General features: G+C 37.3%; 2 protein-coding genes across 5 annotated transcripts in view; one reads left to right on the forward strand and one right to left on the reverse strand.

The window, feature by feature from the left end:
* The window catches only part of st14 (ST14 transmembrane serine protease matriptase), a 53,683-nt gene extending 39,386 nt beyond the window's left edge, over window positions 1–14,297 (reverse strand). Inside the window, exons 1-3 of the mRNA XM_073862555.1 lie at window positions 14,016–14,297; window positions 569–716; window positions 137–307 (exon numbers count right to left, since the gene is read on the reverse strand). Of these exons, the coding sequence (XP_073718656.1) occupies window positions 137–307; window positions 569–716; window positions 14,016–14,039 (343 nt within the window). The 5' untranslated portion in view covers window positions 14,040–14,297. The remainder of the gene's footprint in view (window positions 1–136; window positions 308–568; window positions 717–14,015) is intronic.
* A 2,157-nt stretch (window positions 14,298–16,454) lies between these two features.
* The window catches only part of aplp1 (amyloid beta (A4) precursor-like protein 1), a 71,954-nt gene continuing 60,789 nt past the window's right edge, over window positions 16,455–27,619 (forward strand). The window contains exon 1 of one of the 4 annotated variants that reach the window (XM_055197115.2): window positions 16,455–16,703. In XM_055197115.2, coding sequence (XP_055053090.2) covers window positions 16,641–16,703 — 63 coding nt within the window. In that variant the 5' untranslated portion in view covers window positions 16,455–16,640. The remainder of the gene's footprint in view (window positions 16,704–27,619) is intronic. The other 3 variants (XM_055197114.2, XM_055197118.2, XM_055197117.2) reach the window with 3 other exon arrangements.

Here is a 27,619-nt window from a genome sequence, read left to right on the forward strand (position 1 = left end):
ACGACTCCCGATTAATTGGTTAGTTGCATTTTATCACTGGCATTAAGCATCACTTTATTCTGCTTTACACAACAGAACACACCTACAACAGATGTTTTCTGTAAGCAGCATGTGTTAATGTGCTTTCAATGCTTAACATTCATAATTCCCTGCAGATCCCTTGCCACCTGTTGGAATTCTGGGCTATCCGGGTTGTTATAAACCGGGCTGTACTCCGGTTTAAGTAGTTTCATTTGTCCGCTGTAAACCAGCATGGACGGGACCGGTTTCTTAAGGGTGGAGTCATCTTCCAATTCTTTAGTCCTGACTGAGAAAAAAAAACATTTTTTATTGATATGCAGTCATAGACCAGCAGCGCAACTTAAATTTTGTAGACAACATGACAAAATAACATCATTGCATCTATCCGAAATCATTTACAGATGCTTTTTATCCAAAGTAACTGCAAATGAATTCAATATTTTGCTAAACATAAGAGTGGTGCAATCTGTACAGTTAGTATTAATGGGTGTAGCACGACAATATTTTGACAGAAATTAGCTTTAGGTTAAAAAGAAAACCTTTGTACCAAGAAAGAGCCACACGAGAAATCCCACCACAGCTGCCACTACCAGCAGAGCAACAATGACCCCAACAATGATATGCGTCTTCCTTTTTGATGCGACCTTCTGCTCATTCGTCATGAAGGTGACCTGCTCGTGGGGCCCGTTGCCACCCTAAAACAGGACAAAGAAAGCATTTATTTAAAAGCATTCCATAATAAATAGAACAACTGTATAATTAAAATAATTTTAACCAATAAAGGCAAAGAAAAATAATTAAAGGGCACATATTATGCAAATTCCCCTTTTACAAGGTGTTTGGACATAAATGTGTATTGGCAATGTGTGAACACAACCACCCTGCAACTTAAAAAATCCACTCACTTATTTTTAAATCCCCATTAAACAAATGGGTCTTATTAGACATGTTTTGATTCTCATTTTAATGTGACATCACACTGATAAAACCCCGCCCTAGTAAAGTTCCTGCATTACTATAGTTTCCGCCCTTACCGAGCAGCTATTTTGGGGTTAGGAAGAACCAATTAATAATAATAACCACCACATTTTTTTTAACATGAAGCAGTGTAATTGTCCACATTTGTGTACAACAGGTTCCAGTTACACAAAACTAAGAAGTATTATGGTGCAAACATGTATGTGGACATCCAGGTCTTAGGAGGTTAAAAGTCCTTTTTTAGGTTAGGAGGCTTTAAGGTTGTGATCTCACTTGGAAGTCATTGGACACATCATAAATATACACGTCATAAAAGCCGACCAATCAGATCGTGACCTTATCTTTAAGCCTTTAGGTTTGGTATTTTTTTTAGATCACGGTTAAAAATACCAATTGTGAATGCAAAATGAGCAAGGACTTTGTTTTTTCCTTTTATGATCCGGCTCAAAAGAACCAAGAGAACCAACAAGCGTGAACATGCCTTAAATTGTCACTGAACGTAACTGTGCCTTTAAGCAATGGCATAAAGATTTGCAAAGAGAAACAGAAAAAAGGGACACAGGAAAAGGGGTGACATCTGTTTAAATATGTTAAATTAAACTAATAACAGTTCAGACACAAAGTATCCTGCCAACCAGCTTTTTTCTCTTGCTACATATACTGCGACAGTCTATCTAGACCAACATTTCCTTCCTGACACCCATATAAACTAAAAACCAAGAGCACTGTCAACTCATTGACCACATGATAACAACACACCAACTAAACATTTGCATTTGTTATGTACTTTGAAAAGTAAACATATACAGAATTAAAGAAATGTTAAAGAAGTGTTAATTTTTTTTATTATATACACTCACCTAAAGGATTATTAGGAACACCATACTAATACTGTGTTTGACCCCCTTTCGCCTTCAGAACTGCCTTAATTCTAAGTGGCATTGATTCAACAAGGTCCTGAAAGCATTCTTTAGAAATGTTGGCCCATATTGATATAATAGCATCTTGCAGTTGATGGAGATTTGTGGGCTGCACATCCAGAGCACGAAGCTCCCGTTCCACCACATCCAAAATGTGCTCCATTGAATTAAGATCTGATGACTGTGGGGGCCATTTCAGTACAGTGAACTCATTATCATGTTCAGGAAACCAATTTGAAATGATTCGAGCTTTGCGACATGGTGCATTATCCTGCTGGAAGTAGCCATCAGAGGATGGGTACATGGTGGTCATAAAGGGAAAGAAACAATGCTCAGGTAGGCCGTGGAATTTAAACGATGCCCAATTGGCACTAGGGGGCCTAAAGTGTGCCAAGAAAACATCCCGAACATCATTACACCACCAGCCTGCACAGTGGTAACAAGGCATGATGGATCCATGTTCTCATTCTGTTTACACCAAATTTTGACTCTTCCATCTGAATATCTCAACAGAAATCGAGACTCATCAGACCAGGCAACATTTTTCCAGTCTTCAACTGTCCAATTTTGGTGAGCTCGTGCAAATTGTAGCCTCTTTTTCCTGTTTGTAGTGAAGATGAGTGGTACCCGGTGGTGTCTTCTGCTGTTGTAGCCCATCTGCCTCAAGGTTGTGTGTGTTGTGGCTTCACAAATGCTTTGCTGCATACCTCGGTTATAACGAGTGGTTATTTCAGTCAAAGTTGCTCTTCTATCAGCTTGAATCAGTCGGCCCATTCTCATCTGACCTCTAGCATCAACAAGGCATTTTCGCCCAAAGGATTGCCGCATACTGAATGTTTTTCTCTTTTCACACCAATCTTTGTAAACCTAGAAATGGTTGTGCGTGATAATCCCAGTAACTGAGCAAATTGTGAAATACTCAGACCGGGCCGTCTGGCACCAACAACCATGCCACCCTCAAAATTGCTTAAATCACCTTTCTTTCCCATTCTGACATTCAGTTTGGAATTCAGGAGATTGTCATGACCAGGACCACACCCCTAAATGCAATGAAGCAACTGCCATGCGATCAGTTGATTAGATAATTGCATTAATAAGAAATTGAACAGGTGTTCCTAATAATCCTTTAGGTAAGTGTATATTCACTCTGTTGTTTCATAACTGTTTAAAGAAATAGTTTACCCAAAAATGAAGATTCTGTCATCATTTACTCACAGCCATGTTGTATGAGTTTCTTTGTTGAACACAAAGAAAAAAATACCCACTTATTTCCATAGTAGTAAAAACAAATACTATGCAAGCCAATAGGTACCTTCAACTGTGTGCTTTCAATAATTTATCAAAATATCTTATTTATTTTGCATTTAGCAGAGTAAATAGACTCATACAGGTTTAAAACAACATGAGGGTGAGTAAATTATGACATAATTTTTATTTAAAGCTAAATAGTAAAGTGTGTATAGTAAAAAACTATTTATTCTCTTTCCCGATCTTCCATTAAAGAAGTAATGCGATCTAATGTGTGAGCATATGACAACATTATTCATTTAAATTTAATCAAGGTTTATCAAGATAAAATACTTGCATTATTTTACAAATTCATACACATTCGTGACCATAAATCCCAAAAATACTCAATGCCCAAACCGGAAAATCTATGCATGTTTAAATATGGTCATGCACAGTTTAGGGGTTTGTTAGATTGGTGTGAATCAGCCTAATATCTGCATTAACACAAGCAGAGACTGGTTTCAGCACATTGCAGCATCACAACAGGTTAGGCCCGTTTGGGTGACCTTAAACACACATACAGACAGTTACACAAATTTACGGTTGCTGGTTTATTCATAAAGCTGTAGTGTAAGGCAATTAAAAAATGTGTCCAACCTGACCTCCTTGGATCAATGTAATAATTTTTGTTTCATTTTGTTCATACCATGCAATAATCGAGGCCTTAACATAACAGCAAATCTCAGTCCACACAAGGCCCCTTAACACCAAGTATGCAATAGCAACAGTGATATGGACGTTATTTCACAGTTCTGGCTTTGTTTTGCTATGAATTATGTCACAATTTTGCTAGGCGTGTTAAGCGAACCTCTGTGAAATATTTGGATGGATTGCACGGGCGGATTTCCCAAAGGATGCAACCACCAAAAGTACCATCCTGACAACTACAGCAGGAAACCAGCCTGCCTCCTCTCTCATTTCTCATATCTCCTTTACACACATACACAAACTCTTAACTCACAAAAAAAGACTATAATTGTCCATAAATCACCGATACCCCACCGCAGGGCCATCACAGCGGAGCTAAACAGGGACTGCAGTATAATCCAAAGCTTCACGTACTGTGCATTGTGCATGTACGGATAGGGGTGCAATTAAACAGCGGTTAAAAATCTAAGCATCTATGCCCTGGGAGAAGAGGAATCAGAAGATCATTAAAATAGCAAGAAGCGCATTGGTATTATATCAATTTGTCAGACTTGTTAACCCCCCTAAAGATGTGAGCCCGATTACATCAGCACATGGCGATAACTCACAGCAATTAAAGTCATTCTTACAGAAAGCCGGCTGGCACCCGAGCTGCTTAAATGAATTTCTTTAATAGCTATCATGGCATAAGATTAAGAGAATCATCGGGGAACGGGGGTCACTTGCTGCTGTGTGTCTCTGTTATCGCTCACAGTGATCACGGCCTAATAATGCCATTACACGACGTGATACTAGCCATAACCCTCTGCAAACCGCCATAGTGAAGAAATATCGCTTTCGGTTTGAGCCATAAGCTAAACTGTACGGTCTCTTTCTCACTTTTATTAGCCAGGGTAGACAAATCTAATTAGATGGCCCTTCACAGGTGTAATCTGCATAATGCAAGGCTGTGTTCATTCTGTAAAGTAAGAATTGCTGAGGAAATGGAGTGATAAGACAGTAGACATTGAGCTTTAGATGAAACAAATGAAGATATTGCTGCATATAGACGTGTCAGCAGCAACAACATAAACAAACTGCTTTTGTGGACCAAACGTAACTTTCGGTAGACTTCCGCATATAATCAATAACAACAAAGTCCTCTGACTGTGGGTTCACACCAGATGCAAGTTCAACGATTTGCGCAGTAGATTACATTCAAAGTCAATGCAAAGACGCAATCAGACGCGTCCTCGCATGGAGCGATGCAAATGTCGCGATATGGGCGACACATTTACCATGAAAACGCGCGCTATTTGCCTCAAACGCGTCTTCGCCCTAGTTGAAAAATATTGAACTAGAGTGAAAATTCGCATGACACGAAGTTAAATCCCACGAGTAATCTGGAGCCAGTAACTCGATGCCCCGCGTTTGATGTGTACGTAGCATTATGCTGCGTTCAGACCAGCTGCGGTAGAGGCGTCAAGCGCGAGTGATTTCAATGTTAAGTCAATGTGAAGATGCGTTGACGCGCGTCTGGAGGTCTCGCGGCGTGAATGAGGCGTGTAGCGCGGCAGACGAGATTCCGTCTCATTCGCGCGAATGGCACAAATTGAGGGTTGCAGTGGAAAACGAGCGAGTTGAAAAATGTGAACTTTTGAACGGAAAAACGCGCCGTGTTAACCTATCAGGAGCATGGTCTAGTAGTGATGTGATTACAGAAAGCAAGCGGAGTCGCAAAAGACCCTCCCATGATGCAGATTTCCGCGTGAATGTCTCATGACTAGAATTTCACGCGGGAATGAGCCGCGTAATTTCAAAATGTTCAAACGGCAAACTAGACGTGGTAGGCACGAATTTGACACCGGCTGGTGTGAACCCAGAGTACTTTATTTCTGATAGCAAGCAAAGTAAATAAAAAGTAAATGACCTTTTTTCAGATATCATATCAAATGTGTATCAACTGCTACAAAGCGAACGTTACTGTGTAAAATTAATGTAATACAAATGTTAGCTACAGGGGTCTCATTTATAAAACTTTGCGCAAGATCCTTACTAAACATTTAGGCACGCACAAAAGCCAAAAATGTCATATGCAAAAAAAATATTAAGACCTATAAAACAAAGCAATGTTTCCTTTATAAATCACAGAATTGCGTACATGAATTATTCTCCGATCCCACCCTGCAAGCCCATTCTCCCGACAGGTTTGTTTTTTTATAGATCACAACCTTTGCGTGTGGAACTGGCTTTATAAAAGAGACCCCAAATCCATTATTGTCGACAAAGTATTTGTTTCAGAGGTCAGTTTAGCCACTAGCCAGACTGATAAACACATACAGACTGGAAGTTAACTGCAGGCCAGTGGCATAATGGCAGCAACGGGCGTGCATCCACTGAAACGTGTAATAGAATTGCATTAATATATATCAGCCATAATTGCAATTTGCAACATAATAAAACAGGAATTGATCTTTGCACTTGCTACAGTTAATTAATAAGTAGTTTAGAGCCAATGAAACATTTTAGAGCAAAGCATATTTCGAAATCACTCACAAATAACATTTTATGATACATTTCCTGAAAGTTGCCTGAACTTTCCAAGATTGTGACATCAAACTGTGATCCTTTTCTTCCTCAAAGTCTACACTCTCAAGGCCAAAGTAGTGTCAATTTTTTACGTGTACGTGGGGGTTTTCGTAAAGTGCACGTGACAAAGTTTTGCCATCAAAAAAGTATACGTGTAGGCCGCGCATGCGTCTACGAGAGAATGTAGTATATGTAGCAGGATATGCAATGCATTTTGCTGCAATGCGCATGTGTCAAACATCTGTGTACACGTACAAGTCAAATAAACTATGCTAGGCTTGTGCTTTCAACTGTGCAATACGTACACATAGAAAAACAAAAGAAAGAAAGGTACCAAAGCTGTCGCTGGGCCAGCACCCTTTCACATTTGTATCTAAAGAGTGCACATTGGTACATCAAAGGTACACATCTGTGCCTAAATGGTACATATTAGCGTCTGTACCTTTTTTCTGAGAGTTTACTCACTTTTGAATACCTGTGATTTGCAAGAAACAACAAATATTTAAAAATCCCAGAAAAAAACATAGCAAGCTACAGTCAGTGGTGTGGTAAAGATGTTACAGCCTTGAGGACAGATGTGTAGTGATAACTCATTGCAAGGTGTGGTATTTATGAACTGTTGGACGTCACCTGTGTTTTGCCTACTGCTTACCACGTGGTACTGACTGACAAGAAAAACGAAACCCGTTCAGCAGGCTTACAAATTCTGAGAAAAAAATTAAAGATCACAACACAACAGTCGTATGCACGCAGCATATAGGCCTAAACTTGAACTTAAAGTCCAGTTTATGCAATTTTCAGACGTGTTTATCCAAAGCAACTTATAGTGCACTACAAGCTATGCATTTTATCAGTATGTGTGTTCTCTAGAATCAAACCCACAGCGTTTTGTGGTGTTAACACAGTGCTTTACCACCAGAGCTACAGGAATTTATGTTTTGTGTATTTGCATAGTAACTGAGGTCTGGCACTTTTTTTGCTTACTTCTCCATCTGCTATAATTAATAAAAAATAAGTTGTTAAAATAAGAACCCATCTGCTAATGACATAACATGTAAAATGTATAGGTTTTTGTGCAGCAAAAAAACACACACCCAATTATCAAGTAAGAACTTGCTAATTGTATGTTGCCCTTGTCATTCTCACACATCAAAGCAGCTTTCATGCTAAAGCAAATGCTAACAGGTACCAAACATACTTGAGACTACTTGGCTGCGTTTCAGAAATTCAACACATAGCAATCATAGCAGGACAGTGGGAATAAACACAAATGGAGTGGAGCAATTTCACAATTTTCATGTAGTTTGACGTTGGTTATGTGGTTGGTACACAGTAAACAGACATATATGATGTTTTGATGTAAACAAAAACTTTTATTCTGCAAACAATTAGTCGCGATTAATCATTATGCAGCCCTAGCTAAAACAACCCAACATTGGGTTAATAATTATTATAATATTTATAATAATTGATAATAATTATTATAACCTTAAATTTATAACAATATATATTTATTATAATTTATATAATAATTACAATTAATATTTACCCATGGCTCAAAAATAACCCACCCATTTTTAGAGTGCATGTACCAATATTTTCTTGAACAACATGTTCATTTAAAATTGCATGTGGTCCAAAGAGGCGTGGCTTTGGACTGCGATTTGCAGTGATAGTGGGATGCCTTTAATGTTATGAGCATTTTCCAAATCGGCGACTCCACCTTCAAGTCATTCCAAAACAGGGCCTTGATGTTACGCTGAGAAACTGAAGACTGGGAACTTGAATGTTAAATCGATTATGTAATGATTTATCAAGTCAAATTGCTTTGTTAATTAATAAACAGGGAAACAAGAGAACAAGAACTATTAATCATTTATGAAACTGACATACTGAACCAACACTGCATCTCAACATTGTTACCTTATGTTACTCTTTTTCAAAAAAACTTGTAAGAGGTCACAAATGAACCGAAACAGCCTCAGGGAGGAAGACAAACAGGATTACAAAAGACGAGGCATAAATTAAGTTCTGTCTACGATGCAATTCCTTCATGTCAGTTTCAGCTTGGTCTTGTCGTAGTGTTATTTTTTTTCAGAAATGAATTGTACCACCACAAACTTCCTTCTTTGGGTAAAAAGAGAAAAAGTCAGACGCACTCTGGTCAATAACTTTATCACGTTAGCAAAAACTGCAGGCAGACATAAAATGAATGCAGTTCAGAGTCAGATAAGGACACAACGACACAAATAATCTCGGTATGGGAAAACAGGGCACTGAACTCAGCTCTTGTGCACTGTATCATCTGCCAATGAAGATCTATAAAACAGTCTGCATAAAACAGATTGCTGCTCATACAATGAAGTGAATAAAATGACAAAACCTGTCCTAACAGAGGACAATGTCATCTACAGCAATGCAACTACAGTAGTATCTTTAGTAGTAACAGTATCTTTCATAAAGATCAATCGAATGGGATATTTTATCCCCAAAAAAGGTTGTGAGGGCCAGAATGACAGAATTGTCATTATTAGGGTGGATCAGAATGTACCAATACTATCAACCTCTGCATCTGGAGCCCACATCTCAACAAAAAAAAACTAATTATAGCCAACCTAATTTAAATGGCATTGGCCTAGAAGAATTAAAAGCAAAAAAGAACAAATCTATAAAAAAGCCATCAGACATTTCTTTTACCTATAAAGTTTGAGGACTTATATTTGTGTTATTTTTTATAGTATAAATCTTTGATAAACATTTTGATGCAAATTTGTCTTTAAGAAAACCGACCATCTATAAAAAGGCTTCCTGTATATACATGAGCCCAAACCAAAACAATGCAAGATCTGTGCTTTGAAATACTAGCAATCAAGTTACAACAGGCCTGAAGACCTGAAGAAACTCCAATACGTGGAAATCTAGTAAAGGTAGGTAGGTGTGTCTCACAATAACAGTGTACATCTGTACCCACTGTCTTCCCTAATGCAGTAAAGGTCTTAGTTATGTGCACATAACTTTTTTGGCTTGGTTCTCAAAGAAGCACCTGGAGATGTTGCTAGGTACTTTGCTGTGATGTGCTAACAAAACCTTACAGAGTTTACAAACAGGCCTTTTATTACCAGCAAATCTGAAGTACTCCCATAAGACCCCTTCGGCCTTTTGCAAACTAACTCGTTTGACATTGCACTCGACCTCACTTCATCCATCCATCCATCCATCCATCATCTTTGAAAACGGCGAACTGGTGGAGACGTGAGAGACATACACCCTAAAATGAAACAGTGCTAAATACTGTAGCACTAAAAATGGTTCGCTGGCTCATAATAATAGGTGAATCATTTTAAGTGCCATATAGTACCTATGTAGCACCTGTGTAGAACCGTATTGTGCTATACAGACAGTTTCAGCAGTAACAACATAAACAAGCGGCTGTCGTGGTCCGCACGTAACTTCCGGTAAACTCTGCTAAGAATAAATAACAACAAAGATCTTTAAACGTAGTTTATTTATATAACAAGCAAAAAAACAACAACACATAGATTGCCTAGGAAACCAAAACATTTGTTATTTTCGACGAGGCATTTGTTCAAGAGATCAGTTTAGCAACTAGTTAGACCATTAAAAAAGAAACTGGAAGTAAAGTTTGGATCCAGACGTGTATCGCGTCAGCGCGCGTGCGTCCGATGAAACCATCTATAGAACCATATCTGGTGCTATAGTGGTGCTATATCACCCCCCGGATGGTTCTTCATACGTGCTTTATAGGCTCTATATAGAACTAATATGGTTCCCCTATGATTACGAGCTTTTAGTGCTATTTTTAGAGCGTAAGGTTTGCGCCTACTAGTAGTGCGGAGAAAACGATTGTTATTTTAGCGTGAAAACAAATTAATTATCAGCGTCAACGCAGTCGATTGTTTCGACCAATTGCGACAGCTCTAATTAGAAACACAGAAATCTCTTATGTTGCAGTAGCAACGTTGGTACGCAAAAGCACCCTTTAGAAGCAAAAGCTTCTAAACGCCACCTCTGGCAAAAATGAGATAATGATATTAACCGAAATACTTTCAGCATATATTATACATTCATCAAATACTTTCGCTTCAAATCCTGGCCTTAGGCCATTCAGAAACGTTGATTTAAATTGCTGAAAACATGTCAGCTGGTTGTGCATCTGAGCTCTTCATATTTTGGAAGGTTGGTCATGCTTAAATGACAGAGTTAATGCGAAGTCAAAACAGAGCCTAAGAAATGACTCATAATGTTGCAAACATTTATAGGACACACCTTTGTCATGTTATAGTTTCTGCTTAGCTAATGCAGGCAAGACAAAAAATCTGTATAATGCCAAAAATCCAACATGATGAAAAAAATCTTACATAACATCCATCTATCTGATCCATTCAACCATCTATCCGACCTTTATGTTCACCGGGGATGTTTTGTCATGTTGACCATATTTAAAACAAAAACATGACGGCATTTTAGTATAAAATGATTTGCCTGTTTTTAACTTAAGAAAGGAAGTCATATACAAAAGTATCTATATACATTGTGTTATGACTAAAGGGCTCGTTATAGTTGTGTGTAGGTCCTACGGCGTAGCCGCGACGGCGTAGGTTCCGTGTCGGTTTTCATTTATACTTTTGCATCGCCGTCGATGTACAAACACATGCGCAGACCGCTGGTATGCAGTATCCACGCGTGTAACCACAGTAGCTGCGCGACCGCCAAAGAAGAAGCTTGGCAAGTTAACCCACAAACGAAGACGAAACAGCAACTTGTTGTGTATGATTTGAGAAGACCAGCATTGATGGAAGTAAATAAACAGCAACTTTTCTTGCAGTTTGAGTTAAATCACTCCTCAACTCATCTTTGTTTTCACCGTCGCAAACGGAAATACATATGACGCAGTTTTTTTTACCTGACGGGAGTGGTTCTGGTGGACCAATCACAGCGCTTGCGGTCTGCGTAGATCTGACGCGCTGTTAAAATTTTTGCGAGGAGCACATCAGGCTACACACAGGCTACGGATAGCCTATGCCGTAGAACTTAACACACAACTATAAATCGGGCTTAAGGGGCAAACTTTCTGATGAAATCAATACAGGAGTGATTTAAACTGCAATTCATCGACTCCAAAAGGGAGTCAATTCCCATAGACCTCCATGTTAAAATGCCCAACATTGCGGTAGAAAATAATGTTTACACCCTGGTGCAAAAATGGTTTTTGGTCTACATAGCTAATTTTGCCCTTAATGACAACTGTGAGCAGGTGAATTGTTTTGTAACTCATCTGTTTAAATTATATTAAGCCTTAAAGTTCTGCATAATTAAGGGCGTGGCCACTTGAGTGGCGGTTGAATAGCCACTGCTGTCACTGGAGTTGAGCTGAGGGGCGTGGTTTCAGCAACCAGCCACCTCAACTTCAACCACTTCCCGCCTCTTTATCCGTTTTCGAATATTCGCGACTGATGTGCGGTGACGCGCGGCCAAGATGCCGACTGCAGGCACCGCCTACTTTAAGCTTCAAAAACGATCTTTAGAAACCTGAGGTCATAGACACTACGTCCATCTTTTTTTACAGTCTATGGTTATGACGTGGAAAAATCACACCCTGATAAAGATATGTATACCTTGTAGAAACGACTCATGTTGCAAACTATTTATAGGACACACCTCTGTTATGTTATAGTTTCTGCTTAGCTAATGCAGGCAAGACAATAAATCTATACTGCATATAAGGCCAAAAATCTCACATGATGAAAAAAAAATCACACATAACCCAGTTAGAAGCAAGCATCTGTTTATCAATCTATCTTTATATCCATCCATCCATGTATGTTCATGGGGGAGGTTTTATCATGTTGCCCCTATTTAAATGAAAACATGACAGCATTTTAGTATAAAATTATTTGCTTGTTCTCAACTAAAAAAGGAAGCTATATACACACATGTATCTACAGTATACACATTGCGTTATGTCATGGGTAAATCACAACCTGATAAAGATATGCAAACCTTGTAAAGCACTGTAAATCGCTTTGGATAAAAGCATTTGCCAAATGCATAAATGTAATAAAAATCTGCACTGTAAAAAAAATTATGTAAAATCAACATATAATTGTATGTTACTTTAAATTAACAAATTAAGTTAAACAATTTCATCCGTGTTTATAAGTTATGTCAACTTATCACAAGTCAAAACTTAAAATAGCAGGTTGAATTGACTCTGAAGTTGCAAACCCAAGGTTTTTTTTTTTAATTTAGGCTGTTGTTTAAACTTAATTATTTACCGTGTAGGTGAATGACTCATTTAAAAGCACAACCACTGTTACAGGGATTTGAAAATACCTGCATAAATCTCGAATAAATTGCATTTTGGTACTTTTTAGAAAGACAAAAACAAAGAAGCTGTGAATGTGACAAATAGGATCAAAACAATTATCTGACATGAAAAGACACCCGAGATGGATCAAACACAACCACATAAGACAAGAGACAAATTGCCACTGAATAAATCTCTTATAATCAATTTACCCCCAAGCAACGTGTCTGCTGGCATTTTCTTATTTTCCTATAGCTCAACTGGCAAAACATGCTGCTAGCAACAGCAAAGCCAAGGGTTTGAGTCCCAGTATCCACAATAAAGTAAACCATGAATGCTTTGCAAGTGTAATTTGCTTTAAATAAAACCTGTCAAATGAATAATGTAAATGTCAGGGGTCAATACACATCCAGTGTACTGTGCCACTCTCACAAAGCGCCTTCTTGGGTAAATCAAGCTTATTTCATTGCAATATCTACAAACGCATAAAAACTGTTCTCAAACTAACAAACAAGGATCTTCTGTTAAAGGTCATTAAATATTCAGGCGAAAAGATAAGACATTTAACTTTTACTGAAACTAGGAACTCTCTTAACAGACATACACAGAAATAGCTACAGTGAGGTTATCATTTTTTTCTCATCTCATCTTCTGGTATTAACCGCAATGTCATTTTCCTGTCTAATACTGATATGATGCCATATTCTTATTTATTTTTTATTTAGCTATGCAATCAAGCAGCATTTAACTGGAGACCTCCCAGTCTCATAAAACACTTCATTTCAATACATCACCTTACCTCAGGTGTTTCTACTGGCGCGTGCACATTCTCTTGTTTACGTACCACATTTACTTAACTGTGTCAAATTCTTACAATTTTTAAAACAGACATTTGTTACTTTTATCGCATGTCGTTTTAATATTAATATATATATATGTGTGTGAATGAATAACCAACTTTATTTGAAAAGTGACGCATTAATGATCATGCGAAACTGCCACATCTGTCTGTGTGAGACATCTCGAAATAGTATCTTGGTTGGAAAGTAAACATTTAATGTAACTTACAAGCTATCATTGTTAATCTATATTTTACATAACATTTAGTTAACATACTCGTAAAAAATCAGCCTCCACCTGTAAACTTACTCATTACAAAAGGACTGAACGAAATACACCTGTCTGCTCTTTGTCGACCTTGACACAGACAATATTGGAGAATACATAGACATGTTACTTTTAAAATGAAATAAAAGACTTACATGATTATACACGGCAGAACTCATGTTAACCAAGTTCCGCGTCCAAAGTCACCACACAAACAAACAGAGCAGAAGACTGCGCTCCTCGGTGTGTCCTTCACAACAACCAAGCCGGTGATTTCTGTCGGTTCCGATGATATATTTCAACTAGAAAAGTTTTACCGAGCTCAAAAGAAGTTTATTACTTGTCAGACATTCAAACAGCGAAGCACTCTTGACTTGTATCACCCTCCCACCTGCGGGCAAAATTGAGTTTCGTTGCGAATGACAAACCAAATAAGGTGCGACTTCCGGGACACTCTGTCATTCCTTATGCACAGGTAGGCCAATAATTAGTGTGGAATTCATTAAGTAAAATCATAAACTGATTGACCCATCTTGCTTGTCGTAGGGGTTAATATTTTAAATAAAGGGTGAATTGCAAATAAGTTATTTATTTACCGTAAATAAAGTAATTGGTTAGTTAGTTTCACTGAAAAAAAAATGATTCATTGAATTTAAAAAAAAATTAAGGTAAGTGGTTGCAATCAATTTATTTAAGCTACATTTAAACAAAAGTTTTATATTTTATTTTACTTTACTAATCTTTTTTGTTTAAATGTAGTTTAAATAAATTGATTGCAACCACTTACCTTAAAAAAATTGTTTAAATTCAATGAATACGTATATGCACAAAATTGTTAATTTTACCTAAATGGACTTATTTTTATACACATTTAAAATCAATTTTATTTTTGTTGTTATTTTAAATAGTTATGTACATTTAGCTCTCATTATGATTTTGAATCTTTACCTTTTAAAGTTGTTTGATTGTTACTGTTTAATTCATTGGGCTATCTCCGCGTTAAAGCACAGAATTAATGTTTTAAATGTGTGTGTATATATAAATAAACTTGTCTTGCCTAAACGAAATGTCAGAATTCTGAAAAATAAAATGTACAATCTTATGTAAACTTGTTAAACATCAAAATTTGATCAAATTTGACATGAACATGTAAGAACAACTGTGTGCAATGTCAAAGACTATGCACTAACAAGACGCAGCAGTTTTATCAAAGAGTATTTTTTTACTATGAATGAAAGAAAGAAAGTGCAACGCTCAGTAGAGGCGCTCTAGTAAAGGAAGTCCCGCCTTCCAGCAAAACGAGCCAACCATCAAGCGCTAAAGACTGAAGATTCATAGTGGGAGGGGCTCGGTACGAGGTGTGTGAAGCGCTTGCCAACCTGTGCGCATGCGTAGTATCTGCTGCACCCTGAAGAAAATATTTTTTAGCGCAATTTGAGCTCAGTTCATGTCAGGAATAATTGAACTGTTGGGCACAAATATGTAGATTCATTGTGATTTAAGCAAACGATTTTTTTTAAGAAGACAATACTCCGACTTGGTCTTGTTTGACTAAATATCTGCCAAGAAGCGTTGCCAATAAACCCAAAGTGGGAAGACTTGGTAAGGTGTCATTTCTATATTGTGTAAAGTCACAGCACACTTTTTAATTATTATTTATTGGCAAAAACTCATATATATATATATATTTAGTGTTTTGAAATGTAAACTTGCAGGTGTTGCATATGGCTATTTAAGATTATGCCTACATACTAAAGACTTTTCCACCTCATTAGCTCTGTACACAGACAAGATACTCATGACTTGTGCCCTTAAACCTTGTGTGTATGTGTAACAGCGCATATTGTAAACAATTACCTTGACCTCTAGCGGCTTAAATCTGAAACTACACCATCCGAGTAGTGTAATAACTTATTTATCCACTGAGGGGATAAGCTGTGCCACAGTGGAGGCTGGCATACAGAGTACAGGAGCACAAATGAGTATTTAGATTATATATATATATATATATGAAGAGTTTCGTTGCAAAACGAGATAACTCCATTTTTTTTTCTTTTTCAGAAATCTCGTTTTTTGGTTGTGCATTACAATTAATATCAATTCAACTGCAGTTGGTTTGTTTTGATTTAAATCTTCATAGCTTAAAAAATACAGCTAAATAGCAACATAAAACAAAATAATAACATGATAACATAATAATAAACACTTTTTTTTTACAAAAATGTAAAAAAATGGATTTATCTCGTTTTGCAACGAAACTCTTCATATATATATGGTTTTATTTTGTTAATATGTTTAATGAAGATTGCATACATTTATTTATTTTCTCTATTTATTTATTTATTTATTTATTATTATTATTATTATTGTTATTTGTCTTCTTCTGTAATCAATCACTTAGTTTGTAGGCTATGCCTAAGCATTCATTCATGTGTATCTTCACATAGATTCCTGTCTTTTGCACGCTCCAGTCAACGTGCATTTCTTTTAATGTCCAGCAGAGGACGCTGTTCTTCAGTAAATTGACGCCCACCCTCTTGCGCATCCCGAGCGCGTCGCGTGCGGAGGAGGGCTGGGTTTGAGTGAACGCAGCCGCAGCCGAGCGCACAGAGATCTGCGCACACAGGAGATATCACAGCCAAGCACCGACGAGAGCAGCTCTCATCCCGCGGCAAAACCACTGCATGTGCACTGCTTTATCCTTCTGGAAATAACACAGTCATTTGAAATAGACGTTCAAAGAAAGAAGCAAAGTATTATTAAGAAGAGAAGACAGAAGAATGGGGCAGATAACGCCATTGATATTGATGATTTTATTGTCTTATTGCGTCTGGAGAGATGAGGTAAGATCCGAATTCAGGTCATTTAATGTCACATCGTGTCTTATAATGGTTTGTAGCGATTATGTTTGGTGTGTTTTAATATGATATTTTGTTTATTTTATTATAACATTGAATGCGTTAGTTTTTGATGTGGGCAGATTTAAAATATTAATCATATAAATTAAATGCAATAATGCAATCCTGGGGTCTGATATGATTTTTGAAGCGATTTTGTGTTTATCTACCGGTGCGGTGTGTGTGCGTGAGAGAGAGAGAGAGAGAGAGAGAGAGAGAGAGAGAGAGAGAGAGAGAGAGAGAGAGAGATTTAGGACCTTGGCCTGATAAATGGAGAGGTAAATTAACTGAACATATTTATTTCTAAGGGTGGGGCATTGCTTTCCTGCTTTTCATTATATAATGGATGCGTGTTGCTTAAGAAACAGGTACAGGCCTACCTGACTGGCATAAACTGGCTTATTTCTTATATATTTCGCATATAAAATGTAGTGGAAATCCAAAACATGTTTAATACATAACCTAAAAAACTGAAAAACCTATTGTGCATACTAGGCACAATTTCCTTTCCATTTCTGTTTTAGAGAGATACTCCTGACTTTTTAGCCCCCAAAAAATGTAAATCAATGAAATGTGACATTTTACAGCTCGAAGCATTTCAGACATAAGGGTAGAAAAGGTGACAGGAAGTGATGCGTACAGAATGTTACAGAAGAGACAGTCTGAACCCTGATGCCTAGTGCTCTGAGGTTTGTAGATTCAGTGCTATCGGATCTGCTGCAGCCTTTGAGGCCTGCAGGCATCACTGCAGCCTGCTGCAAGGCCACAGATGGCACAATATAGGGATGTTTCAGGCCTTATTTGTTCTGGGTTCTCACGATAATATCAAAATATCATTGGTTTACAAAGGTTAGAAAGTGTTTTGTGGGGGAAATGTGGCAGATGTGTTTATTATATAAAGAGTTTATGTAACGTGATGTTAGATTTGCACGCATGCGGATGTTGAAAAGTAGTGTTTGCGCAGTCAGAGGATTGTAAATCCCTTTAGATTTTGGGAACAAATCAGAGGAGAACACAAACCGGTCAATCTATGACTGTATACAAAGGGATTTTACATTAACATTACATAACCATGACCTTTTGTGCTGCTAATGCAATGCTGTTTTTGAGTTTTTTGCCAAGAAGAAACAATTTTTTTTAGATTAATAGTTTGGTATATTAGTTGGTATATTATCATTTGTTTCTTAGTAAATAAAAATGAGGAAATACATTTTCCTTTTTTGATTTTGTTTATTTGTTTATTTAGTTATTACCACCACTGCATAATCAATGACCAATAATCAATAATCAGCTTTCATGAAGTCATCTTTTATTAAGTCACATCCTGTTTCCTGTAAAGAAAATTGTCAAGGTTTAATAAAATCTCGTACTAATATGTTTACAGATTTCACAAGTCGACATATGTTCCTGTAGCTCATAGCATTGCATTATTAGTGCAAAGGTTGTGGGTTTAAGTCCTAGGGAACACACATACTGAAAAAATTATAAGTTTGAATGCACTGTACGTTGATAAAAGCATAATTGTAGCATGAAATGTAAATTGCGTTGAAAAATATTACCATAATAAAAATGTGACCCTGGACAACAAAACCAGTAACAAGTTGCACAGCTATTTCTACCTTAGTATTTTTGTCTTGTTTTTAGTACAAATATCTAAAAATTCTTAAATCAAGATGCATTGATGAGCAAAGTGATATTAAAAAAAATCTAATTTAAGTTTGATGTGCTTAAAAACAAGCAAAAAATAATAATAATCTGCCAGTAGGGTAAGAAGTGGTGGACAATGAATAATCGTGATTACTCTCAAACAAAAGAAAAGTATGTTTTTGTATAATATTTGTTTGCGTTTTGTGTGTAATTCTTATGTATATTTTAACAGAAACACACACATACATTTCAGAAATGTTTTATTTAAATATCAATTTTGTTAATTTTGATATAATATAGAATATATAAAAATATAAATAAATATATGTACACACATGTAAATGTTTCTTAAATACATACATGAATATTTATATATAATTACACACAGCACACCCTCATATATTATGGCAAAAACGCACTTTAATTTTGTATGCGATTAATCGTTGCCCACCACTAGGAACATTTTTCTTGAATTAGTTTAAGAAAAAATGTTAAAGATTTTTTTCTTACTCCATTAGCAGATTTTTTTGCTTGTACACTGCAAAAAAATTATTTTCGAGAAAACAAATTCTTAGTATTTTTGTCTTGTATTCAGTAAAAATATCTAAAAATTCTTAAATTAAGATGCTTTTTCTTGTTTTATGCACAAAATCACTTAAATTTGATATATTAAGTCTAAAAACTAGACTTATTTTCTTGGGTCATTTTGCTCATCAAGAAAAAGCATCTTAATTTAAGAATTTTTAGATATTTTACTGAAAACAAGACAAAAATACTAAGATTTTTTTTTCTTAAAAATCTTTTTTGCAGTGTATGCACACATTCACTTATTTTTTTGTCTAAAAACTACTTATTTTCTTTGATCATTTTGCTCATGGAGAAAATGCATCTTAATTTAAGAATATTTAGATAATTGTACCTAAAACAAGACAAAAATACTAAGCAGGAAAGTCATTTTTTGCAGAGTATATTTGTACACTGCAAAACGTGGATGTTTTACTTAGTTATTTTGTCTTGTTTTCTAATATAAATATCTGAACATTCTTAAATTGAGATACATTATCTTGGTAAGCAAGTGGCTTGAGATATTAAGTTTTGTTAGTTGAAATAAATTATGAAAATTAAAAGTTTTTTTTTACTTAAAACAAGTCAAAATATCTGCCAGTGCAGTAAGAAAAATACACTTAATTCCAGTTTCAACTTAATACAATAAACTTAATTTAAGTTTATTTTTCAAACTGCACTGGCAGATATTTTGACTTGTTTCAAGTAAAAAAACTCTTCATTTTCATCATTTATTTCAAAAAACAAGGCTTAATTTCTTAAGCCACTTGCTTATCTCAATTTAAGAATTTTCAGATATTTATTTTAGAAAACAAGACAAAAATACTAAGAAAGACATTCATTTTTTGCAGTGCAGCAATAGCCAGCAATGTTTCATGTTTTTTATGCTAAAAATCATTAGGATATTAAGTAAAGATAGTTTGTAAATTTCTTACCATAAATATTTCAAGAATGTATTCATCATTAGTAATATGCTTGCTACACTGCAAAAAAATGATTTTCAAGAAAAGATTTTCTTAGTATTTTTGTCTTGTTTTTAGTAAAAATATCTAAAAATTCTTAACATTAAAATGCCTTTTCTTGATGAGCAAGATGACCCGTTTTTTTGACCAAAAATATCAAATTTAAGTGATTTTGTGCATAAAACAAGCAAAAAAATCTGCCAATTGGGGAGGCAAAAAAATCTTGAACATTCTTCTTAAACACTAAATTCAAGAAAAATTCAAGAAAAATTTGCTTACCCCATTGGCAGATTTTTTTACTTGTTTTATGCACAAAATCATATTTTTGTCCTTATTTTCTTGGGTCGTTTTGCTCATCAAGAAAAAGCATCTTAATTTAAGAATTTAAAAATATTTTTACTGAAAACTGACAAAAAGACTAAGACATTTTTTTATCTTGAAAATAATTTTTTGCAGTGTAAGAACTTCATTTGGACAACTTTAAAGGTGATTTTTTGAAACCTCAGATTTTCAAATAGTTGTATCCTAACAAACCATACATCAATGGAAAGCTTCAAAATATTGACCCTTATGACTGGTTTTGTGGTCCAGGGTCACAAATGAGCCTGTAGCGTTATTCAAACTCTTGGTGTATTAAGCAACCTGTCCAAACCCAAACCTAATGTCTTCTGCACTAAAAAACCTTTATTATGGGTCATAAGCATTGATGTTCAATAAACGCTTAAAAGATAGATGGAGGGAGACCTGGCAGATTTCCACCATCCCTGCTATCTCAGTGCGTCAGCATTCACCTCTAGTTGCTGTTTCACACATGTTGTCGTCGGCCCCGAGATAAATGAACAGTGGAGTTGTTAGGGTGTGTCTAGGAAACCCACCGTCACCCGAAAACTGCAGTGACCCTGTGCGTCAGTGCAGAGATGTTACAGCAGGTTGATGAGAATGATGTCTGTGGCGAGGACAATGAAGTTTATATAACTGTCCAAGGGAATGCATGGTTATTTAACCAGTGCCTTTAGCGATGCCTGTAAACTTTAATATCAGACAAGCAGGAAATAGGATAACGTTTGTCTGCAGACAGTGTAGCTTTCTGTGCTTGTATTTTATTACAACAGGTGTAGAAAGGAACAAAATAAAATATTTAATCTTGTCATTTTTTTTGCATCTTTATGCTTTGATTCTGTTTATACTTATGGATAGATTACAAATGTAACACCATCCTGGTGAACCTGTATGATAGATTAGTGCTGAAGGGATAAATGAGTCTATAAGGTCACCTTGCAATGGGAAACGGTGTGTGTATAATCTGGATGAGATTCAAATCCCATTGTCATTTGAAAGTAGGAGCGTGCAGAAAATTTGACAGTCGGATTCAAAGAGGATTACTGTATGTCTATATTTATTAACCAACGGTGCAGATTGCTTAAATTTATTACCCATAAACCCATCTTTTATTGTTCAATTATTCTTGGCTGGTAAGAGCATTACTGGGATTACTGTCATAGACAGCAACTCTTTTCTGGTGTGAAGGCGTCTTGGGTTTTGGATTCCCCGTATTTGAAACCACTTCTTACAACGTCCCCTGTGTATGTGGTTTACAAAAATGCATAGTTTTCTTCACCATATTTTTAGATGTACCTCACGTAATGTTTTCTGGGTGCTGTTTCCTCATGAAAGCCGTGTCTGGATTGTTGTGGGGGGATTGTTTGTCGATGGCAGAACCGTGATTGTATTATTTGCTTTTTTGAGGGTTTTCATCTGTTTTTGTGTCATATTGCAGTGTTTTCTCCTATTATATTTATGCACACTCGAAACAGCTGAACTGTGGCATGTTGCGTAGCTTGTTGGGAGTGTGATATCCCTCGGAGAACATTTTGATATTAGATTTCTTGAAGCGGAGGAAAGACTTCACATTATGGAACCCGAGACCCAATGAAGCCATGTTGCGTTGCCCCCGAGGGAAAATACCATGAAGTGTTTCCAAAAGATTGGAAAATCATGCGCAATTATGCAGCACATCTGGACCGAGTTTCTCGGGGACATTACATTTTGTACATTTCATCGCACTTTACCGTGGTACTTCCTTACATGGTTCATTTATCACAACGGTACATTATTTTTTTATGTATTTATTAATTTGTCTGTTTGTGTATGTGATCCATACGAAGTCTTTATATAGTCATGGGGATGGAGCGTGCACAGACCGGAGGGCGGGTTTGAAGGAAAGGTGGCGTGGGTAAATTGTAAAGTGCGCTTCTCCACTAGACTGCGACCCTGTTAGGAGCACGGGCACTTTGGCTCCAGGGCGGTGGACATGTTGAAACGGATAGCAACATACTACAAGCCCCACCAGATCCCCCTTCTCCCGTTTAATTAATTTCCAAGCTGGGAGATAATCAGGTTTCACTAATGTTCCCCAATGCGCTTTGCTGCTCCGTACGCATTCGCTACAGGGTATGAAATGCACCATTTCAGTGCATCATTTCTCTTCCTTCCTGCAGTTTTTGTGTTCGCTGTCAGAGCGGAGACGAGACGTGCGACATAAATATGAAAGAAGCCTCATTAAGAGACTTACAACTCTGAAATCCATTAACTCTCACCAATGAGATTATGCCCGTTTTGGCAGTGTGGCTAATTTGGCGGCTGGTTTCGCTTTTTAGTTTTTGTTATAAGATCCGAGCCTAGACGGTTGAATTTCAGAGCATTTATTATGCCGTTGATAATGAGGGTACGCATATAAAAATTGCATGATACATGCAATTCTGCATTTCAGGATTTCGGGAGTGGAAAAGCAGGGAAGTACGAAATATTTGCAAAAGACAGCAGATGCCGTTATTTATCTTTTTGATAAAGTATGGAGGTTCAAGACAGGTCTTCATCTCCATTATTAAAAATAAAGGTGATTCACATAACTATAGAGAAGTGGTTTTCAAACTTTTCAGCATGCCTTGTTTAGGGTGCATCCATTCGTGCCAATCCCCCCCGAAGAAAATTCATGACAATCTCAAACTTAGGCCCTGTGTACACAAGAACGCTCGAAGGTGAAAACATACTGTAAATATATTTTATCGGATGGGCCTTTCGTTTACATGGCGACTGCGTTTTTGGGGCTTAAAAACGCAAAAAAGTGAAACCACCCTCCAGAGTGGAAATCTTAAAAACGCTCTACCGTCACGTTTCCGTCTAAAAAGTAAAAACGCAAACATTTCCATACGTCGACCCTTCAAGTTGCCATAGCAGCTCTGATAAATATTTCCAGCAGTTGTACGAAATATTCACAGCTAGTATTACTGATCAGAGAAGGCGCATTAATTACCTCTATCAAATTGTTGATGCGCCAATTCGTCGGAGGCAAACCAGACTGCTTTGGACGAGACCTGGAGAACAAGGAAGAAGGTTGTACGCAGGTGCGTGGACTTAGTGTTGTTGTGTGTCAGTGCGTCACATTGCCACCTAGCCGCCTGGAGTGCATACTACATCGAATATCCCACACTTTTGCATCACCATATGCATGCAGACCCCCCCCCAAAAATGCTTGAATAAACGCGGAATACAAAGTTATAATGCAACGCCACTTTTGCGTTTTCACTTCAGATCGTTTCTGTGTAAACGTAGCCTTAGAATTTGGATTAAACAAACATAGGTTTAGTTATACAGAATTTATGATAAATTAACGTATTTTATAAAATGTCATAAAACTGGGTACCCCGGCACCATCGTGCGCCCCCCAAGGGGGCCCGCCCCACAGTTTGAGGACCACTGCCATAGAGGAACTATTTTCTATATTTATTGCAAATTATGGTAATTATAGTCTGGCTATGAATAACCCAACATTGTTCTTGCCAAAATAACATGCGATATGTACGATTATGAAGTGCACACCTACAACACTGAACAGTGATGTCTTTAAGATTATAGCACATCTATTTATAGGAGTGTCTGTGTTCTGGGACAAACCTACTTGACACTTATTTCTGTTTGAAGTTTGAAAGATTGCAGGGCTGAAAAATGAAGCCCTTAAAGGTTTGACTTCCCCGTAAGAGACTTCAGTCGTGACAGCCTATAGAGCGTGTGCAATAAATTGACACTGTTGTTCTTCTTTGTATACTTAAGGGAAATAGAAAGAGCAAGAGGCTTCAAAAAAGATGGAGAGTTTACATAGAAAGATAATGATACCACAGAAGAGAGTGTGAGAAAGAGAGAGATATAGCTTTGGGAGAAATCCTAACCCTGCTGGCACTGGTTTGTTCGTCTGATCCTGTTCATCCGTGTCAGTGATCTGCGCTCGCTTACGGCCTGGGGGAGATGTCGGTCAGTGGAGAGATGTCACGAGAGGTGCGGACAACTTGCGAGTCTACTGAGAACATATTAAATAAAAGCATGCCAGACCTTTTTTGTCTCCAAGAACTGATTTCAATGGAGATTTGTGTGAGAGCTTGAGATAATGAATCATCTTGGCAGAAACATAGACGTTGAAGTATTGCATTCAAAACTTGAAAATCAAGTCATTTTTAAACAAGATTTTTCTGTTGTAAATGTCAAAGATTTTTGCATGGGCAAGTTTAGACCAGCGGTTAGAGATACAAGACTGCAGTAAGAACTGGGCTACATGGGAAGTGATAACAGATTTATAGTGAATGGATATGGCAAATAGCTGGAGGCGAGATGAGGTGGAGTTTAAAGATCGAAGACAGATTCAGGGCGACCTTGGAGGAATCCTGCCGAATAAAAAATATAGCACTTAATGAGAAATGTTGGTTTGCACCCGGTGACTCCACATGACATATATCCCCCGGGAATCATGTAGATTAATACAACGGTGTCATGAAACATATCGCACAGAGATGATAGCTCAATTCAGCTTATTATTTATAGAAAGCACATTTCCTCTGTCTCTCATTGGCTGTTGCCATGCTAAATGTGTTATGCCAAATAATGTCAGGTTGTTGTTTTCACTGTTATTTGAGTTTCACCATCCTATATAATGTCAAACCTCATGTGAGGAATGCAGTGATTGCCAAACATTTTCCCACCATCTCAATAATGACAATGATAATTGTTTGGGGCAATACATTGGCTTAGTGGGTAGCACTGTTGCCTCACAGCAAAAAGGTCGCGGGATCAAGGTTTACTCCGGTTTCCTCCCACAGGTGGTTTCTCATATAGTTCAATCAGTCAATCAATCAATCAATTATATGACCATTTGTATCCATCAGCTGTCACAGTAAAAACCCTTCTGATACATACAGCATGATTGCGTGCAGCCGCATGCCACCGCATGCCCAAATAAGGCTGGATTTACACTGCAAATCTTGATGCCCAATTCCGTTTTGTTGCCCTGTATCCGATTTATTTGACGACTCGCTTACATCATCTTTTAAAAGTAGGGATGGGCACGAGTCCTGGATTTCCTGAGTACTTGAACGTGGCATCGATGATCGATCACGAAAACGATAATCATGTGGGTTTATTTATTTATTTGTGGTTATGGCTGCATTTGGATGTCTGGTTAGCATTACAAGCTCCTGTGGTAGTAAAGACTGGGTGATTGTTTGACGTTGTGTTGAGCTACGCAGACCGGCGTATGACATCAGTAACGTTACCATGCATGATTCAAAAACAAACAGATAAAGTTTGTGCCCCAGCGCCGGGCAACCCGCCGATCCACGCATGCTAAGAAGGCGAACACACCTCACATCATTGAGGCACTGGTTAAAAAGGATGCCATGGTTTTGGGATTCACTTCGGTAGGACGAAAATACAGTCAGTCAGATGCAAAATGTACAGCGCCATCACAAGTTCCCCCATATCATCCCATATTTAAACATCAAATGTCAAAAGAAACCACGCAGAGAGCCTTACGAGCATTTCATCTATCAGGTGAGAGGACGACACGACACAGCTAATCGCTAAAATGATAGCAAAAGCTGTTATGAAGCTTGTGCTTCGGCTGAACGTGTTTCAAAGCGCGCTGTTATGTTAAATGTAACGGTTTGTTTTCTGTAAGAATAATAATAATCTTCTATGACATATGCAGTCGACCAATACGACTTCCGGAAGACGCACCCGAAATCCTGGCCAGGACGCTTCCGGGAAGGATGGCACGTATAGTCACCCTATATAATACATTTATGTTGTATCAAGGTTTAATATTATGTAGAGTGTGTCATATAGAAAGTGCATCAGTTTGTGTTTATTATTAACCCTTTAGTTTCACTTCATCACACAGCTTTTCCTGTTAGACGTTTCTGTTTAAAAATTTAATTCATTAATAATCTAGTATGTGTTCATATTTCTGTCATAGTTTCTTCAAAATTAAGTTTTTACTAATTTGAGGGTTTTTAATAAAAATATTTTAATTTTCAATATGACGTATACACCCCGTCCTTTTAATTGCTCCGCCCCCAGTTAATCGAGTACTCGTTTTTCTATGGACCTATGGATTAATCGAAATGAAAAAGTAACGTAAATGCACATCCCTTTTTAAAGGGATTTGTATCTGATGTCTGCATAGACACTAAACACTATTATAGAGCTTTATTTCTGTAAAACGACATAAAACTTCAACATTACTCCAATAATTGGACCTGTCGTCCTTCATTGCGCTGCTAAGAAGAGTCATGTGGTCACTGGTTGTGTCCACCTGAGTTGACGTCATTTGCCAGCGTTGCATTTTCAATGACCAAGACACGTCTTAAAGGTGCAGTGTGTAAATTTTGGCGGCATCTAGTGGTGAGGTTGCGAATTGCAACCAACGGCATAGTCCACTGCTTACCGCTTGTTTTTGAAACACATAGAGACGCTACGGTAGCTGCCACCGGACAAACATATCATCGTCGGAGACAACTTAGTAAAAAAATTGTCCATTAAGGAAAATGGCGGCACAAAATGGCGACTTCCATGGAAGTGAACCCTCTTTGTATGTAGATAAAAAGGTCTCGTTCTAAGGTAATAGACACATAATGGTTCATATTATGAAAGGTCTTTGTACACCCCTGATAATATAGTTTTGTATATTATTTTGCATTTCTGTCAAGAGATCCTTCTAAAAATTACACATTGCACCTTTAACATGGGAATATTTGATCTGTCTGCTTACATTGTGGATGCGAAAGCATGTATCCGCTTCATATATGATTTATTTCCACATATGAATGAAGCCAGAAACCGATCAGAGAATATCGTAATATGCACTTTTTTTTGTGACCGTACAAACCTGTTGCGGCGTCCACTTTGTCTGTTAAGGTCACAAGAGATCTGTCTTCAGTGCAAAAGAAAAAGCTTTTGCAGTACATTCACGTGACTGTGATGCAGTTGGGGTTGTGCATTGTGTGACGCTTGGTTCCCATAAAAAAGGAAAGATGGCCGGTTGCTGCAGTTCCATCAATTATGTAGGATCTTGAAAAGGTCCAGACTGTTGCTTGTTGGATCTGCTTGGGTACTTCTGTCACGCTCTCTGTTTCTCCAGCATTCCCCCTCCTCTTCTCTCCCGCCCTGTGTGGACCATGCCTGCTTTCCCTCCTTATATTTCCTTTCTCTCAGTTTGTTTTCTAATAAATTATTTATTGTCTATGCCCACTTCACTCATTTTTTGTCTCTCCTGCTAGTTGTGTCAATCTAATCTCTGTTAGAACTCAATGTTCTTCACAGTCTCTCTCCTCGAACCGTTGCACTGCAGCATTATAGCACATT

This window comes from Misgurnus anguillicaudatus, chromosome 24 (assembly GCF_027580225.2).
Source record: "Misgurnus anguillicaudatus chromosome 24, ASM2758022v2, whole genome shotgun sequence".
NCBI lineage: Eukaryota > Metazoa > Chordata > Actinopteri > Cypriniformes > Cobitidae > Misgurnus > Misgurnus anguillicaudatus.